Source organism: Atractosteus spatula, chromosome 5 (genome assembly GCF_055471065.1).
Source record: "Atractosteus spatula isolate fAtrSpa1 chromosome 5, fAtrSpa1.hap1, whole genome shotgun sequence".
NCBI classification, from domain to species: Eukaryota; Metazoa; Chordata; class Actinopteri; order Semionotiformes; family Lepisosteidae; genus Atractosteus; species Atractosteus spatula.
In genome coordinates, this window is record NC_142710.1 from 17,522,513 (window position 1) to 17,541,910 (window position 19,398).

The following is a 19,398-nucleotide window of genomic DNA, read 5'->3' on the forward strand; positions in this document are numbered from 1 at the left end:
TGTATAAAGCAATAAGAAAATGTATGGATGCATTACTTCAGTTTAAAACAGAAGCCTCCAGCAGATTAATTTGAGACCCGTTCTTTAGTGCAGTGCCTGCCTATGTACATTGTGGTCAATGGACTAATCAGGTTAAATACCACTACTAAGCACGGGATCACCAGCAGCTAGTTTAGCCCGGCTGACTTACTTCTCTCCCCAACTTGGTGATCTCGACGTAGACATGTGATTGGCCAAGCGCTATGAGGAAGTGCAGCTGCTGCTATACCTCACCGTGCAGAAAAGTCAGGGGTTTCTGCAAGGAGGTAAGAGGTTTGTAAAATACAGCAGAGAGGGGGGTTGTTAGTACAGTACCGGTTGTGAAAAATAACATGGTTGAAATTGCAATGAAGAAAAAAAAAAGAGGATGTTTTTTCAATCCTGAAAGCATGCTGTCAAACTGTTTCAATCCTGAAAGCATGCTGTAAACCAAAGAAATCCGTTTGTGTAGCGTACAGACTTTGATGCGTCGTGATTTATTTTTATGAAGTCGGTGGTGCCTTGTGCCTGGTTCTGCACAGGATTTACACTTTGATAAAGGAATATCGGCATGTGGACTCACAATACGTACTGTACATCAAAGCGCCACGGTGTGTGATCCTCTCACATTGTTCGCACACGCGTGGTTTCGTGCAAATAAATGCCTGTCCTGATGCATTGTGGTTAACGTGTTGCCGGTCAAATAAAAACATTTAAATAACGTTTAACCTCGTTCGATTTTAAGTTGAGTCCAATATTTAAAAAAAAACTGCGCCTATTGAATGCTGCTCTCCCTCACACCCCAAAATAGCAACAGATGCTGACTCACAGTCTGACCGTATGTGGTTGATACAGCACTCTCGTCTTCTTTCTTCTTTTTGCCAGGATTCTAAGTATTTTGTATTGTCTTTATATACCGGTAAAGAATGACTGCATTTAGGATTTTCTTGGTACTATTCGAAGACGCTGGATTTTCTCTGTAGCGGTCCGTATGGTCAGCTCAGTCTTCTATAGCTTCACCACACTACTACTTTTGTCTTGTGATGAGACATATTTTAAAGCAAGTTATTGTTACAAGTAGTGAGGGGAGTAGTTTTGCTTTATAATCGCTTGAATTAATCTTGAAAAATAAAAAAATGGTCTTGTATGTTCAACCCATGTATTTAAAGCAATAATTCAGATTTTCAACCTGTTGCATATTACATTTTCTGATAATATATAACACAATCACCTGATTACAGAGTTGAAAAGTTTCCTGTTGTCTTAAAACTTTTAATTATATCTAATATTGTGTCATGAGGAATGTAAACTTTACTCAACAAATCTTGATTCTAGTTTTGTAAGGAAGTATGCAAAGCCCTTGATACATGTAGAACTCTTGGTATGTTTTCAGATGTGTTTTGAGATCATATCTCACCGGTTATTAATTATTCCACCTGAAGGTGTGCGAATACACGTTGCTCACATTGGGTGGATGTTTCAGCATAGGAAAACCTATATCAAGAAGATCTGTGTAAGGTGATAATATGGTGTGCTTGGTCAGTGCTGTGAGGAGAGACCTCTAAAAAGAAAAGGTTAGTTCCAGTGTGAGTGGACCAGTAGGTGGTGCTCTTCTCTTAGGAGTGAACTTTCCAAATCAATGACCCAGTGACAGCAGACACTGCACTGCAGATTTAACTGGAGGATTTCCTTGGACAGAGATGAGGATCACAGCTAACAGCAGATTTGTGACCATGTAGCCAGAACCACATGCTATCTCTGCAGAGAGCCTCATGTCTGAGCTGATCTTGATTGTGTATTCTGCAGTGCTGTGTGTCTTTTGCGATGCTTGTTCAACTCATCATACACGTAATGGTTTGGCCTTGGTCTTGACAAAATAAGTTGAAAGGAAGTATAAATGATCCCTTCCCTTTAATGGGATCAAAGCCTGTCTCTCGTCACATTTTATTAAAATAAGACAATCACATTTTCCATATTCCAGTTTGATCATTAATTTGCAACTGTACATTAAAATAACTGTATACCACTGAGCTATGGGGATACTATGGGGATGTATTTTTAAATGATTGTGCAGGCCTGCTAACCAGAGTGCTGTCAGAATGGGAGAAGCTGTAGCTAATGTCGCCAGGAGGACTAATGAGACCGTGGAGCTGGGAAAAGACACTCTGGGTAAGTGTGTTGTTCTACTTCTCCATGGCAGGTGGCAGTATTGTCCAGGTTTTTAATTCGACCGGGATTAAGTGGAATGGAATGAAAGATATAGGGTACTTATTGAGTTTGTATATCTTTGAAAGACACCAGGCAGAAGAACAGAAGAATTCTGAGCTAAAATAACATGCATTGGTGTTTGGGTCACTTAATAAACAGAAATATATATATATTTTAATTGTTGAGATGAAGTACGACTACGTACAAAAAACTGTTGTACTGAAAAGGAAGAAAGAATACACTTTCAAATGTAATAATTATTTTACTTAAGTGTGTACAGACAATTTTTTTCAAGACATTACAAGCAGTGAATTTTAGCCTTAAATACAGTGTAACACCAGAATACTAACTCCTGTGGCCACAGAGTGTCTTTCTGCAGAGCTCTGTGGCTGGAGGTTAGCAGCTGTAGGCCCCTATCACCCACGCTGCCCCAGTGTGTCAGCTTTAGGTCGGGAAGCAGAGAGGACAAACATAAAACATGTTTAATATTTAGAAATTTGGCAGTTTCTATACTTTCTAATATATTTCATTGTAATATCATGGGGTGTACAAACCAAAATCCACTATAAGTGGATCAATTTATTGATAGGACAGGTCATGGTATTCATGATTTCGTTTTACTTTTTCATACAAAAATGGCTTCCTAGACAAAATGGTTCGCGACGTGTTGGAAATTTTTAGGCAGTTTCAGGAGAAACAGTTATTCATCTGACAACAAGACCAGACTAAGTTGGGATTTTCCATTATAAAAAAACAGAACAGCTGGGCTTCAGAGTTTTGGCTAGTGACCATTGTACTATTAAAATGTTTAGGAAGTCAGTTTTCTTTCTTTTTGCCTCGTGGTCACAGAAGTACTTTGTTCGCTTTCTGAAAATCGATTTATAAATTAAAAAAACAAGGCTGTAATTGCTACTGGCTTTTGTTTTTGTTAAATATGTTTGAATGGTTTTGCAAATTAAACTCTGTGATTAATTAGCTTTACCCTGTAAAGAGAACATTTCAAATTCAATGAGGACACAAAGGGCAGATGAGTTTTTTTCTGTTCTAAAGGAATGTTTAATGTGTGCACTTATAATGCAATTTACTGACCTTTGTAATTGCATTCTTTTGCCAGAATAGTTGTGTTATCGAACTTTTAAATATTCGTTTCTATAGTCATGAAAGATTCATGTAGAGGTTTTCTTTTTTTCACTGAACAGTGTGATTTAGATTGACAAGATTTACAATACATTTTTTTTGCATTAACAAAATTATTTTCATGACACTATTTGTCACAGGACAATATTCTTGCTATTGTCCCAATGACATTCTAAAAATAATGAAGAGAGCAGGATGTTAGAGTGTTAATGAACTAAATGAATTGCAATATCCTTCCATCCATTTTCAGTCTGCTTTTCTTGGTGAGGGTCACACTGAATAATTATGATTCTCTATGTTAGATGTAGGATTTTATTTTTTTAAATGTTCCAGGGAGTTGACATGGATGTTTGTAATTACCTCATCAAACAGGACTGCTGGCATTTCAACAGTGGAGGGTTGGTGATAAAAGGTGGTGTTTTCAAGTAGGGATTTTAAAGAGTTTAACCAAACTTATGTTAATGTTGATTAACTAGAATTTGTAGGCTTTACACGAGTATGATTTTGTTTCTCTTTTATAATGATTCTGGATTATTTGATTAAAATAGTTATATTGTGTTTTTTTCCAGATCTTTCAGAATGCAAACTGATTAGCTTTCCTGAAGGAATCTATAAGTTGTTAAGGACCGTAACAGAGAACATACATGTCATCTCTCTGGCTAACAATGAAATGAAAGCCATAAACAGCAAATTCATTACCACGTTCAGCCAGCTGAGAGGTAGGTACTGAGGAGAAATTGCTGCTGGATGAAAGCCTGATTCTTTTGACAAGGTATTATTCAGGTCAAACAAAGATCTATGCAGTGCTCCAGTTTTTTTTACATTTAGAGCATGGAAAACATTTACTTTTGTGGTGGTTGCTGTTGGGGAAAATGGAAACTCAAGGCAATGATTTTTGTGAGCTCACAGGTATAATTCAGTTTTATTGACATAGTGCTTCAGGTCACTCAGGTCTTCTCTAATCTCTGAGACCTGCAGGGAGTGACTAACCTATCAAGGTGTCACCAGCATGACCGTACCATTGAGATCCGAACTGGCTGTGGGTGAGTCCTGTAGAAAGCACATAATCTTAAAAGGAGCTCTGGCCCTGAGACTGAGGCCAGTGGGACACTCAGATGACCTGATCCCTGCTGAATATCTCATTTTGCTGTTATAGAATCACTTTATGTGTGTCACAGAAATTGTAGTAGCTCTGTTAAGATTGCTAGAGCTGTATAGACACGGCCTCGCATGTACTAAATTTTAAATAAGGTGGTCCCAGTAGCCTTTAAGACTGCTGTTTTATGGTGATGTGAGATTTTGACAGTAACTTCCTTCTTAATGGGCTGGGAGTTTTAAGAAGAAGCCCCTCACTGGTGCAGCAGAGCCTCTGATTTACTTTAAAAAACAGAGGCTCCATTTTATAACAGCAGGCGGTAAAAGTTTTGCTAAACTCTCTTTCTTCACTTCTTTCATTGATATTGACTGGTTTTTGGAACTGATTTTATTTGAATCCAACAAGAGGTGAAATAAAGATTGATTCAATGTGGGTTTAACAAATGTTTTTCTCCTTCAGAAAGCTTGAAAACTATTGACTGGTCTTCTGAAGGGAAGTCCTGCAGGGCAGAAACAAAAAAGGAAACGATTTTATTTTTGATAAAACTACATCAAAATGGTAAACATTGGAGAACAAACAAGTAATATATGAAGAATGAGTACCCAAAGCCAGTATTGTCTCTTGTGATGTGAATGAATAAATCAATGAGATAAAGGATTGGAAGTCTGGTTAAATTAAAGTCAAACAAACCTACCAAGGAAATCACGTTAAAAAATGCCAGTAGAAAGGAGCTTTCGGCAGTCAATATTGGTTTTCTGGGAATGCATTTCACTAAACTAACCATCTTGACTTTGGTTCAGAAGTCTAATATTCATATGCAGTCATCAAATAAAACTGTCCTTTTCTTGTAATATAAAAAGTAGCACCATCTACTCTGTAGAGAAGGACAAGAACAGCAATATCAGTCTCACCAAGATGAGATAGATCTGGTCAATATCATATTCATTTTTCAAACAGTCCTTTCCGGTGTTGTTTAGCCTGAAGAATTCCAAAATCCAGTTTCTTAAGGACAAAAAATGTTCTGGATTTTATTCCACTTTTGGTTCTTCATGACAAGTAGTTTGACTCATTCGTGGTTTAATGAGTCACGATGTCTGCCTTTCACAGGTCTCCAGCAGGTGATTGAGAGAGCTTTAAAACCTGCAAGATCTGTCACTCACACCCCTACGACAGGAGGTTAGGCTCTCTGAGTTAAGGCTTGTTCTCAGTCTGTCAGTCCCTCCATGGAACAGAACTGAGTTGGCTGTAGGACTGTCTGGCCCCTGTTCTCTAGATTGTACCTGGCTCCTGACTGCATGAAAGAGAAGCCAGAGAAGTTCACTAGGAGCACCCCAAATAACACTGAATAAGTATGAAACTCTTTCTGATGTGATGATACTTTCAAAAACAACTGAAACTGAACGTGTGATAGGCAGTAGGGAAATATGTTGCAAAGTTTCTGCATAATCAAAAATTCAGTAAATTGGATGATCAAAAAAAGGAGACAGGTCTTTGCTGAAATAGTCAATCCGGCTTGCCAAAAAATCACATCAGCAGCTGTTCAGTGCACATTTTCAGAACTGCTAAGCTGCTGGTTCCAATTATGAAGGACCTACAGTATTATATTAAAATGGTTTTTTTTGCTTTCTTTTTATGTAATTCTGAACGTCCTTGTATGTTGAAGAAATGTTTCATACATGCTTGTTTTATGCATTAACTGCTGTGTTTGTTCTTTGAAATTGTAATGCCTTGTTCTATGGGACAATGTTATGTGTTTATTTGGTAAATTCTTTCCATTGAATAAAAAAAAAATCAGTCTTAATAAAAATAGTTTTAATTATTTATCATAGCAAAAAGGTTATGTATTAATACTTCCCTTTCTTGTTTTTAAGTTATAATTTAACTTATTTATTATTTAAATATTTAATTTTTGTATACTTATAAAATAAAGTTTTATCATGTTTCTATCATCAGTGGCAATTTTTGTCACTCAATTGATTAGTATGTAATGTCATACAGTCTGTCCCTGTCATTGTTTATTAACTCCTGGTAGTCTGATCTGTGCTTCTGATCAATTCATGAAAGTCAGGAAAGTATTATTCTCTCATGCGAGAAAATAACATTCTTACAGATAATCTAAATCAGAAGAGTTGTGTCTAGGCAATATTTTCTATTACATTACTAAATAAAAAGGCAAGCCTTGTGGTTTTCCAGTTATGGTCTCGTGAATTGAGTAAGAGTAGGTGAAGTCTTTTTAGCTGGTAATTGTTCACCAATAATAAATGTGAAAAAGTGTGGAGCCGTAGTAACGGCACCATTGGTAGAAATGGCCATAGTAGTAGCAGGGGTGGCAATAGTGGCAGTAGTACAGTCTGTGTAGTGAAAAATCTAATCGGGGGTGATCAAAAGCAAACAGTTTGTCTTATAGAGAACTAGAGGGAGGCAAGAGGAAATGCCCGCAGGTTTCTGTTGGGTCATCAAGAATTAATTTATTATTGGAGGCAGTTATTTAAAATGCTCAGTGGATATTTGAGTTTGGAAGTGTCTCTGGATTATCCCAATTAATATTCCATTGCACAGTTGCTTCGGGGAAGATAATTTGCTTTTACTTGTTAAATTTACATTTCTGACAAAGATGAAATCTAGGGGCTTTGCAATTTAAATGATTGATGGCTATTTAAAGCCCTGGAGGCCCCAAATCAAAAAGTCCAATTGTCACAGTGAAATAATGTTTTGTATTTCCTTTGGGCAATGAGGGAAACTTTCAACAACAAATTCACCTAAACTGTTAAGTACCAAGATAAAGTTGTAGTGGGATAAATGATGCCATAGGGGGCTTGAAAATGAATGTGCCGTTAGAGTACAAGTGATGAAACCTGCAAAGATTATATCCATTTTGAGGAAAGTAAAGCATTTTTTTCCATCCTCAAAATAAATTATTCCTCATAGACTGTCTGGATTTCTGTGCTAGTCTGTATTTACGTGTATATAAAAATGTTACATTAAATAAAAATCATGATACATTTTGCTGTACAATTGACAATAGAAAGCAGATCATTTCTGTCAGCAGTATGGATTTCTAAGAAAACAAAACTGCTGGACAGACCAAGTGTGACATTGTGTTGAAGTGAAGATTGATCGGTTTAGATTCAGCTCTTCTAGCTTTCAGTATCCACTGTAATCGCTTCATCCAGTCTGGGGTCATGGGGGGCCTGTCCCAACAAGCAACAGGCCCAAGCCAAGACACACCCAAGACAGGATGCCAGTCCATCATTGGGCACACGCAGACATATACAGTACGCTCTGACTCACTCCAGGGCAAATTTTCTAGAAGCCCATTAACCTACCAGTATGTCTTTGGACTGTTGGAGAACACCAGAAACCCACACAAACATGCGGAGATCATACAAACACCATGGGGATAGGACCCCAAGTCTGGAATTGATGCCAGGCCCACAGTGCTGAGAGGCATCGACGCTAACCACTGCACCACTGTGCCACCCATGTTTTGTTTTAAACATCCGTGGATTCTGTTTAATATTTCTCATTATTGCGAACAGAAGTTTCCTGAAGATTGGTTTGTTGCCTCCAGCAATCAGCCAATAAATATTTTTATAAGGTTCAATTTTTACAAAGGTGTTGATATAGGAGTACAGAATCATTTTTAATGCCTTTCAGTGAGGCAAAAAATATTTTTTTCTGAAGTTCCTTTTATTCATTTTTGAGAAGAATGTTTTTTTTTATTGGTATAAAGAATCTTTTTTTGCAAAACATTTCAGGAAATGTATCTTGGCTTTCACCAGCTTTGTGAAAATAACTTTTTTAAGAGAAAAATTAAGAAGAAAATAATTTTCCAAATTTTCAATGTACAAATTGGAGTTAAACCTGCTTTCGTCTGAAACTGCCGGCTACTTAAAGGATAACGTGGAGGTGTCACATAAAATGTTATTACCTGTCAGTAATGTAGTTTAAGCACACAATTTCAGAGAACGAGTAACTAATCATGGTGTCTATTTTAACTCTTTATAGAATTAAACCTGGAAGGAAATAAACTCACACAGCTCCCAGAAGCAACTGGTTCAATGGAGAACCTGACAAGCATCAACCTGGCCAGAAATAAATTTTCTGTCTTTCCAGAGGAGCTTACTTGCATTAAAATGCTTAAGAAGATTAATTTGGAAGGAAACGAGATCACGGGTGAGTACAGGTGATGTCATAAAACAGCAAGATAAGTGTTTTGCCAAATCCAACTGCTGTTCGATTCAGGAAGTTTTTTCGCCCTTTTCACTGGAAGCAGGGATGCAGTTAAACCATGTTACTACACCACACGTGAGCCATCCAGATCTTGAATGTTGTGTACAATACACATGGTTTTAAAATACAAAGACTGAAGCTTCCAGAACAGATATACAGTATGCATGGCTATATCTAATGTCTACGTAACCAGCACTATTTGCTCATGTTGTCATGGTAATTGTCAAGTAATTGTTTGACTCCCAGCAGTTCACACTTTGAAAATGAAAGATTGTGAAATGAAATTGAAATTATTAGGTAAACACAGCAGGTAATTGAGGTTGGACTTGACTTTTGTTGCAGGCTGTTTTCTTTTTGTCATGACTCTGCTGTTCACAAAGAGCGCTATGTTGTTATTTAGGGTTTTTTTTTTGCCTCTGGTCCTTCCCAGCATGCAATGAACCACATGCTTTATGCATCTCCCATTTTGAACTTCAAAGAATTTCTCTCTCCAGGCATTGCCTCTTATAACAACAACAGTATTAAACTGCATTTTTATTATGCTGTGGGTCACAACACTTTGCACTTTTCATATAGGAGTGCAGCACCTGCCTGGGGGATGCTCTAAGCCCATTATAAACCTGCTGCCCCACTGCACAGCAGATCAGGCGGAGGACTGGAAAATAGTTTCTGCATTTGAATTAAGCAGGAAATTTAGGGAGGCCAGATTGTGCAGGACCAGAGGTGAATTTAGCTGGGATGTTGGTGGAATGCCATCAGACTAACAGGAGGACAGCACAATGTCTGTTCCACTACCACACTGGGGCAATACTGGGGGAATTCTGCTCCAGAGGGAGGGAGATCGATGTCCAGATCCACCTTGGACGAGCAGCAGCCTGGTTTTAATTAGAGGTCTCCCATCCCAGTAGTGACCAGGCCCAGCCTTGTTCAGCTTGTGAGAACTGTCCAGGTCAGGCTACAGGATGGTAACGTTGCTATGTACACCAACATCTCAAATGTTTTTTCATGTCAATTAAAGACTTAGATTCTGTGCAGCAGTTATTCGTTTCCTCACTCCATAAAGCAGATGTCTTATTAAGATGCATTGTAAAGACACTTAATTTACTGCATCAATTAAAGGTTGTCAGTTTTATCAGTGCTGAATGATAAGACTGTTTTTTTGTGTTGTCTGTGAAATTAATTAGTTTTTAGGTTTTTGCTTTAATGAAATGCTCATATTTAATATTTCACAGAGCTGCATACTGGGTATGCCATGCCCTTTTAGAACACTCAATCGATCCTGCTCTTCGACTCTAGTTCTCAACGTAGAAGACAAACATGAATGACATCACTCAGCTTTTATTTTTATATTTGAACTAAATTCCAGCTATAGCCCTGCTACAGACATAGAGAAGTAACCCAGTTGTATCGATAATAAGGAACAAGAACAACTTAAAATGCACATTTAAATGTGAATTTATTTAATTTAATTATTTGAGTTTTTATCTGCTTTCAGGCTGATTCATCTCAGCGGGTCTTCTGCATTCTGTATCATGTAGCAGAGCAGTAGTCTTAAAATTAGTTTTGAATTGTTATATAAATTATGAACAAGGGTAGTATTTTTAATGCTATTCCATGAATAAGCTTTTGCTTGGTGCCACTAATGAGGTTTCTATGTAACATAACTGTAGGTGGAATGTGGAAACTCTTGTTACACAAAATAATGTAGAATTTTTCAGAGATTCTCTTTTCCAAAGAGAACATAGACTTTAAATAACTGATCATAGGCAAGTTGTTTTATCCCCCTATTATGAGTATTATGAATACTGAGATGTAATATAGTGAATGGAAGTATACATTTTGAGAAATCAATGATAATGTTATAATCTGTACATGCAAATAATGCCTTTTTGGTGATTAAACTGTTTTGAGACATCTGTTGGATATATTAATGAAATATTAATGGATAAATTGCTTAGAATAAGATGTTGTCCATCAAATAATATGCATGATTAAATGTTACTCAAACAGACGAGCAGCAGCTATGCAAATGTGATGAAAAAAATGCTCTTCTACCACAATACAAAACATTCTTGAATTTAAAACATGTTCTACTTGATGTCACTTTTAAATTGAGCTTTCAAACGTACAGTAGATGTCTATTTTTGAAGTGCATCATAATCTTCAGCGTATCACAGATTTCTAAAAACTAAAATAATAACTAATCCTAAAGGAAAAGAGCAAATAAAAAAAGGTGGTTAATATTTTTGTAGAGCATTTATTCAGAAATGGTTATATGAGATTCTATACCAGTGTAAAATCTTAACCCCTGTTCTGTGAATAAGACAGGTGTGAGCCAGCTATTGTTCAACCACGGAGATTTTGGCTTTTTCTTTGGGTGTTTCTTTTCCTTAACATCCTTCAATGGGGTGGGATTTCAGATGAATGAACATGAGCTATGCTGTGAGTCTATGACAGGACAATACAAAACTATTCTAAATATCACTTTTCCAGGATGCAAATCAAATACATGGACATTTAATGTAGACTGCAGGTGTAGATGCCATAGGGCAATATTGTTTTATTTACTGCACTATTCCAAAAGGACAAATTCTTCAAACCTATATGCAGTAGTTTTGGAGTGTAATGGCTCTATTATTAGCCTGAACGCCAGTACAGTTCTCTGGAGCAAAAGTCAACTGTTTCATAGTTGGAGCCCCAGGGGCTCTGAGACGAGAAGGAAGGAGGCTTTGTGGGTGGAATTGAAATGTATTGTATGTCTTGCCCTTTAGAAAGAGGTTAAGGCAATGTTACAATCCCATGGTGCAGTTCAGTGGAAACTTGGGCTTGTTTATTTTTGTGACCATTATGACATCCTTACATGACAAAGGACTCCAGATTCATAAAACAGTAAGGTTCTTATAGTTCAATTCCAGTGTGAGTTGGTTTTATTTTGGGGTTATTCAAGATACTTTTTTAATAATAAACTGCTGCCTTAATGGAGAAAAATGATACAATTTTATAAATCAAAAGGGTTTTTTACACATGTAAATGAGACCTTTTTGAAGATGAATCAGTTTTGGCGTGAATGTACTTGTGCATTGTTAACTAAGAATCAGATATAGTCCATTACCTATCGTGTATGTTTAAGTGTTCCTCAGGGTGATGATCAATGTAAATGTGATTGAAGTAGATTTAAGTAATCTAACACAGCCTTGAATTTACAACATATTGTAATTTCTGAATTATGCATTAAAACTTGCTAAGTGCTTTTTTGTTTGAGAGCCGTAAGAAATGTGTAAGAATGCTTTTGCTGGCTTTTATATGTTTCGGAAAAACAGTAATGACAGCCCTTGCATTCCAAAAGGACGTCAGTGTGTGAGCATTTATTTTACTTATTCATATTTTAGCTTCAGAGCAAATGGGATTTTTTAGCTACAGGTAGATGGCAATTTACAGCATACAGACCTGTCACAATTACTAGTTTTGTCAGAGTTACAGGCAGTGCAGGAGACGTTCCTGTCACTCCACAGTAACAGTGGCTAAAATGTGTAAATCAGCTGAGAATGATATTGCTGAAAGACCCACATCTGCTGTATTGCTCTACTGGACTTATTAGCTTTAAGTGAAGACTTAGGATGGTGTATGTATTGCTATAGGAGCTCACCAATAGATTTCCACAAGCAGCTGGGCTACAGATTGAATTTGACATTTTCATTTTTTTTTCCATAGTAAGTAACAGAGCTTCACCTACTTGAGAAAACTGTACAGTGGTTGCTGACTCCAAATCAGCATTAAGAGAAAACTCTGAGCAGTAAATGCCATTAGTCAGCTCCATGTTATAACTCTAATTAATAAAATAAGGCAACAAAGAATCAATCAAGATAGCGATATCAGTGCAAGCAACCTTGGCCAGCTATTTTCCGAATTTAATTACAAAGTTGAAATGGGTTAGATAGGATTTACAGGGGAGTTTTAAAATCATTTACTTGCATGTTGATGAGCATTTGTGTAACTGGGATTTTACAGTTTTTTCAAACCACCGCTGTGGATAAAATTATAGTACACATTACACGAGTGAATAGGACCCTTTTCATAAGAACTGTCACAAATGAGAGGAGATCCTTTGACCCATCTAACTTGTTTGGTAGATAATAGTTGATAGAAGATCAAAGGATCTCATCCAGCTATTTCTTGAAAGAACCCAGAATATCCAGCATGTCTGGATAGTTTTTTTAACGCTTTCACAACCCTCTTGAGAAAATATCCTGACAACACTCTCACTGGTGTAGGCATCCTCTCACGAGGCACCAATAAATGTAGGGGTTTGTGCATTTACTGGGACAATTATTAATTGTAGCAGTAAGTCACAAAATGGTTCTTTGATGGCTATTAGAATCAACCTTGCGGGATAACTCAAACAACGCACACACACGGGTACTAATACACGACGATATATTACTACATAAAATGTGCATATAAACATAACAGATCTTATCGTGAGTGTTAGCAGAATACAAAAGGTATATATTCAATCACAAAGAGTTACAAACCAAAAGGGACATACATTCAGTATACCATTCATTTAGACCGTTTCGTAAATGAACTTGGTTACAACTTCTACACTAGATACTCAAAAGCAAGTACATCACTCATAGGAATTAAATTGATATCAACTGAGGTTGAGGTAACAATTGAATTCTCGAGCTGTAATGCAGAATGTTGAATACTCATCCAATCTCTGTGGATTCAGATCTCCCGTGGACACAGAGAAGCAGTGGCAGGCTATTGCTGTGTCCAATCGGTGCTCTCTGGCTCGGTGCCAGGCAGTGCTGTTGCGGCTTGCGACGTGGTGGGAAAGATTCCTGCTGCGATGCGCTGCTGATGCTCTCTGAAGACCAGCTAGTTAGTTCTGGCTTACTAGCAGAGTTTGTGCACAGGAGAAAAGTGACTGCGGGTCCAAGCAGGTCACACTCTTTAGACAGGAAGAAGACCGATTCGTTCCTGATGTAGCGCTAGTTCTGAATACTTATATTCAGTTGTCCACAGTTCCGACCGTAGTTCACTTGTTGATCAGGTGAGCGTTCGCGGTGGGTTCACGAGGCTTGCTGCTGGGCTAACCTCGGGTGGATCCTTTGGTTACGCGCTGGCAACCTCTGTTCTCGACTCTTAGAACAAAGTAAAAGTCCTGCACTCGGACACACTGGCCGTTACGTGGTTGTCCGAGCTGAGTCTGAGGATGTCCAGGAGGCGCGTTCGGTTGAGAATGTCCAGGAGGCACTGAGTCGAGAATGTCCAGGAGGCGCTCGGAGGGACTACGGTCGTTCATTGGTTGAAAGTTTCATGGGCATTCGAGACCCACGGGGGGTTAACCTGCCCTACCAGTTCCTGATTGGCTGATCTAGGTGGAGGATGAGTAACCATGCACTCTGACCTTGGGGTTGTAAACAACTTGGGATGAGACTCTTCTTGACAGTAAGGCGCCAGAGATGACCATTTATTAGGGTTGCTGGAGAATCTCAGCATTGGGAGTTGTTCCTTATCAAGACACTCTATCGGCTAGAAAAACACCTTAATTGTGAACCAAATGGAATGGCCTCTCTGTATCAAGCACCACTGAGATGAAGGAGAGAGACTGGCAAGGGAGCAGCAAACTTAATTCCTGTACTTTAATAAGCCTTGCCGCTATACTGGTAATTCCAAAAAAGTGCACTTTTGCTTGACTTTTTCGATGACTTTAGTACTCGAATCAGGTCCCCTTGTAGTCTTCACTGTTCGATTGAAAGGGTCTTTTAGCCTTTCTGTGTAGGATATTCCCTTAAACCATGGAATGGATCTGGTTGTTCTTATCTGAATTGACTCCCTAAGGCACTATTTTTTAAAACTTGGTGACCAAAATTGAACACAATATTATAAATGAGGTCTTACTAGTCAATTGTACAATTGTAACATACTGTAACACCCCTTAATTCAAATTCTGTGTTCTTAACTATATATCCTAACATTTTATTTGCCTTTTTATTGCTTGCCCACTTTGTCTACAAGTTGTGATGTGTGAAAATACTCAAGTCTTTTTCATAAGTAGCCTCTTCTAGCTCATTTTTCATTACTGATTACATTACTTCATTACATGCGTAAGGTTAAATATATTTGCCAGGTGATTGTGATGTCTTTAATTCTATCTTAATCTTTTTGAATTTTAGTTTCCTATTTCTATAGCATTGTAGAAATCTTCCTATTCTAGCATCAACTGAAAGCTTAGCTAGTTCATTTATTATAGCAAAATCAAGATTAGGAAGAGCAGTGGTCCTAGTACAGATCCCTGGGGTACTCCACTAGTTACCAGCTTGAGCATGCACCCCTTATCTGTACTTTCTGTGCATTAACCAATTCTCTATCACAACAACCCTTTTCTCAAATGCCTACATCTCGTAATTTGAGAAGCAATCTATTATGAAGTAATTTATCAAAAGCCTTTGAAAAATCTAAATTATCATCCTGTACGCTTTGTATGTATCCATTACTGTTGTGACTCGTTCAGAGAACTTTGAAATGGTAGTTAAGCATGACCTATCTTTTCAAAATCCATGCTGGTTATCATGGCTTTCAAATTTGTATTGCATCTTGTTACTTTAAATAAATCTTGGGTGTTGCCAGCATTGAAGTTCATCACAGCAGCTGTTTTTGAAAACTTGACATACTTATAGATGAGAAGGCTTGATCAAACACTACTGACAGAGAAAGACCAGGGAGATTTATTGACACATGCATTATTATTGATTTTTTTCTCTTCTGGTGTGTTGAAATTGAGATGGAATTGTAATACACTCATTAAAGAAAATCATGCTTTTAATTGAGATTAAGATTTTAAAAATAATATTTTCCACAGAAAGTTTTAGTATTTGATATGATGAATGAATCGGTTGCAATTGTATAAATTCTCTTCTTCCTGAAAAAAGTGAATCAATCCAAAAGGTAAAAGCAATGAACATTAATCAGAAGGAATGAAAATCTTCATATTCTTAGACAGAAAATATTCTGACACACTCAATGTTTGTTTTCTGTGGAAGATGGAAGATTCATTTCCAGGGGTTGCTAAAGGATTGTGCTTGGATTCTTTTGATGTTGCAAGAGCCTTTCTTCTGAGAGGCTCTGAACCACACTGAAGTCTGCCCTGTGATCTTGTCAATGTTAAGTGTAGGACCTGCATTATCTGTCTCTCAGTTGTTTTTCCTCTTCTGTTCTGTCGGACTTTTTCACTAAGTTGAAAATCTCTTTTTTCCCCTTTTCACAATTTCTAAAGGCTGTTGGTCAAACAGGAAATGTCCCTTACTCCAGCTAACTGCTGACGTTTTGGCAAAGAGCTGCCTTAATAAGGGTGGGTGGTGTCTTGGGCTCCATACTAGTGAGCCTGAATTCAGGTTATGAACATGGACGCTGTTCTGGTGTCCTTGAATAAGGTAGCATACTGTATCTCAATTCCTCCAGGCAGCTCAGAAAGTGTGGGTTAATCTCTGAAGGAGCAATATCCCATACAAGTGTATTTTGTGCTCTGTTTAAACTGGCATAGGCCTTGGTTTAATATTCCTCCAGTTCTCTGTCAGCAGAGGCAGGACATCAGTTATTTAAACACCATTCTCTACACCACAGCCCAGGAGTGCCACTGGTTTAATAAAAATATTTTCTCTTCTGACTTAAATTAATTTAGAATGTTATTTTTTGTAAGATGACCGATATTGCAATTATCTTTTATTGCAAGAGTGATCATTTTTTTAACCTGTACAACACAGAGAATGTATCATTTTTATTTAGATGAAAAGTAGATTTACAAAATTATGTTTTTGAGGAGATGTATGGAAAGTTCATTTTTCAAATAAGAATAGAACTGTACAACAGTACAGTACTAATAGTAATTGTGTTTTAAAATGTGCAGAAATATGTCATGTTTAAGTTTGTGCCCTGCAGAGGTTGTGCTAACTTCTTTTCACTTAGAGATTCAGTGAAACATACAATTTGGGGTGCCCAAATACATACAGCTGTATTTAAAAATATATAATGAAAGACTGGTGGACAGAAATGACCCTTTTAGTTCAACCAGTGATATGAACAAATGATTACAGAAGTCACTTTACACAAAGGGCTGTGGAAGTATGGAATAAGCTACCCACTCATCTTTAGAAGCCTGTACCCACAGTTGTTTTACAAAACAGCAGAATGAAGTTCTTCGATCAGTTAGCTTCTGTTGACCAGATGGATTAGCTGGACCCAGATGGGTTCCTCTCATTTGTACCTGTTCTTATGTTCTTTTGTGTTACATTCATGCTGTGCCTTTCAACAGAACTAAAAGTGTCAGTATTTGATAAAGGTACTTCAGCCTGATCATCAACCATATGTTACAGTTCTTTGCTCCAGTCTGTTCTTACTCATTTATTAACAAACAATTCTATTTTAAGTTAAATTCGTAGAATTTATTTTAGGACTACTTAGGAACATGAGAGATATTACCTCTTATTCTCTTTGCTTTGTGTGATTGGTGGATGAAGACTGATAAATTAATGCCAGATTACCCACAGTAAGTTTACCAAAAATAATGCGATTTTGTTTTTCTCTGGGTTGTTGCATTCTGTATGGATGTGTGACTCATCTCAATTTATCTTTGTTTTGCAGAACTGCCTGTGGAGAAACTCTCAGCGATGCCTGCCTTACAGAGTCTAAATATGAAATCAAATCCTCTGGACAAAGAAGTTTTGTCAGCCTTCAGCCCTTCTGTAAAATTTGAGCTTTTAACTACAGTTGTAGAGTCAGATAATGCAATATAAATTCTGCTGACATAACATAAATTTAGAGCTTTAAAGGCTTTGTATTTTTATTTGGGGAAATTTGTAGTTAATGTATTTATTGTGTTTTTTTTTCTCTTGCTACTAAATTGAGGTTTTTATATTTCACTTTATTTATAGTGCAAATGTGAATTTGGTTTATTTTTATTCAACATGCAAGACCTCAGTGGAAAGGGCACTGTTTTTGTGCCTGGCCTAAGGTTAAATCAGTACAGCCCCCCTGCCTGTACCTGTCCTTGAATGTATCAGCCCTGATAGTGCCAGGATGACTGGAAGTCAGAAATCCCAGGATTAGGCCCCAGTTTTGAATTTGTGATTGGAGTAGGAAGGGGACAAAGTTTTAATTTAGTCCAGATCCTCATCCTTAGAAAACTGTTGTCTGACCTGTATTCAAGATGAACTCTTCATTACTTAATTAATATGTTAATCGAGTTTAATTGGATATTTTTTTGTTGGAGCGCTCTTAAGAAAATCGGAATATTTTTAGGTTATTTCTGAAACTGTGTGTATAAATGTGGAACTAAGACATGAAAAGAAAATTTTAAGACATCCAATTAAGTAAATAGTATATTTAATGATCTGAGAGCTCAGATGATCCATAAATGAAAGTTTGTTTGAAGGGCAAGAGTTTGCACTACGCAACTGTCTATAAAATGTTATTAGATTTTTGAAACTTTTCATTTGGAGTTCAATTCTTAGATCTGGTTTATAAGTGACAAACATGATTTGAGGAAAATATTAATACAATATGCAAAATTAATGAAGTGTTACACCTCTGTATTCTAAAAGCGGCTGAAGTAGAAACCGTATCTTAAAATATTTAATACAGACTGTTGTATAAATATTTAATACAGACTGTTGCAGACACAAACACACCAGGTTTTCAGAAAATAAGGTCATAGATATGAAGCTAAACCTTCACTCATCTGACAGCGTGAATTCACTAGTTGCTGTACCTGAAGCTAGTGGATTGAAAGTGCATCATATATACAATACATGCAGTACCTTCTCTCTCGATATATATACACTCAATCAGTTCATCTGATAGGGATCCATATGTGTCTTCCTTGAGATACCACATCAGGTTTCAAGTTTTGGTACACAGTCAGGACAGTCTGAGATTGCTCCATAACAGTTATTGCATTTTCCCTGACCAGTGTTTTCCATGCATTCATTTTGTGAGTTAGATTTGGTGCAGACTTGTGATGTAGATGAGGAAAAGGAATGGAGCTGTGCTGTTGCACTTGGCGGGTTGGTGAGACAGATTTGGTAGTGAATTTAGAGAGGTTATATGAAGTCCTCTAATGGCTAGGACAGCATCAGAGTGAGTGCGGATTTACTGCCTTCACATCTTCCCTTCAATAAATGAAATTCAAGTCCTGCCTGGGCTTATTAAAGATACACCATCTGTGTCCTTGGCTCTTTCTTTGGTATATGAAAAGAAACGCCCTATGGCATTTTCTTTAAAGAGCCGATGTACAGATAGATTTCAAATAGTTTTTTGTTGTTGTTGTTGTTGTTGTAAACCCACCTAATTTGGTGTCCCCACTAGAGAGTTTTCACATCTCTGTAAGCTCTCCTACCACAAAACTGACTCTGTTTTGAACTCCCCATCATGTAACGCTTGTCAGGCAGCACAGCCCTGGACTGGAGGTGCAGTGAGACCTTACTTTTAGTTGTCAGTTTACTTGTACACTTCTGAGAACTGGAGGAAAAAAAAACATGAATAGATTATAAATAGATTATAGGAGCTTGAAAGGATTTCTGATTAAAAAAGGTTATACATTTAAATGCCATGGCATCCTATGAGTTAGCACATGAAACTTTAATTCTGTGGATTCCTCACGGAGGATCACAAAACACTTCACCCGTAGACAGGACCCACTCCAT

General features: G+C 37.3%; 1 protein-coding gene across 2 annotated transcripts; it reads left to right on the forward strand.

The window, feature by feature from the left end:
• Positions 1-258: 258 nt before the first annotated feature.
• Positions 259-18,906, forward strand: lrrc20 (leucine rich repeat containing 20). 2 transcript variants are annotated; one of them, XM_088916675.1, is made up of 5 exons: positions 259-305; positions 2,093-2,187; positions 3,933-4,082; positions 8,468-8,635; positions 17,339-18,906. In XM_088916675.1, the coding sequence occupies exons 2-5, from the start codon at positions 2,118-2,120 to the stop codon at positions 17,488-17,490; spliced, it is 540 nt and encodes a 179-aa protein (XP_088772801.1). In that variant the 5' UTR covers positions 259-305; positions 2,093-2,117; the 3' UTR covers positions 17,491-18,906. The 2 variants fall into 2 exon arrangements, with proteins under 2 accessions (XP_088772801.1, XP_088772800.1); XM_088916674.1 differs by lacking the exon at positions 259-305 and adding an exon at positions 600-629.
• The last annotated feature ends 492 nt before the right edge of the window (positions 18,907-19,398 follow it).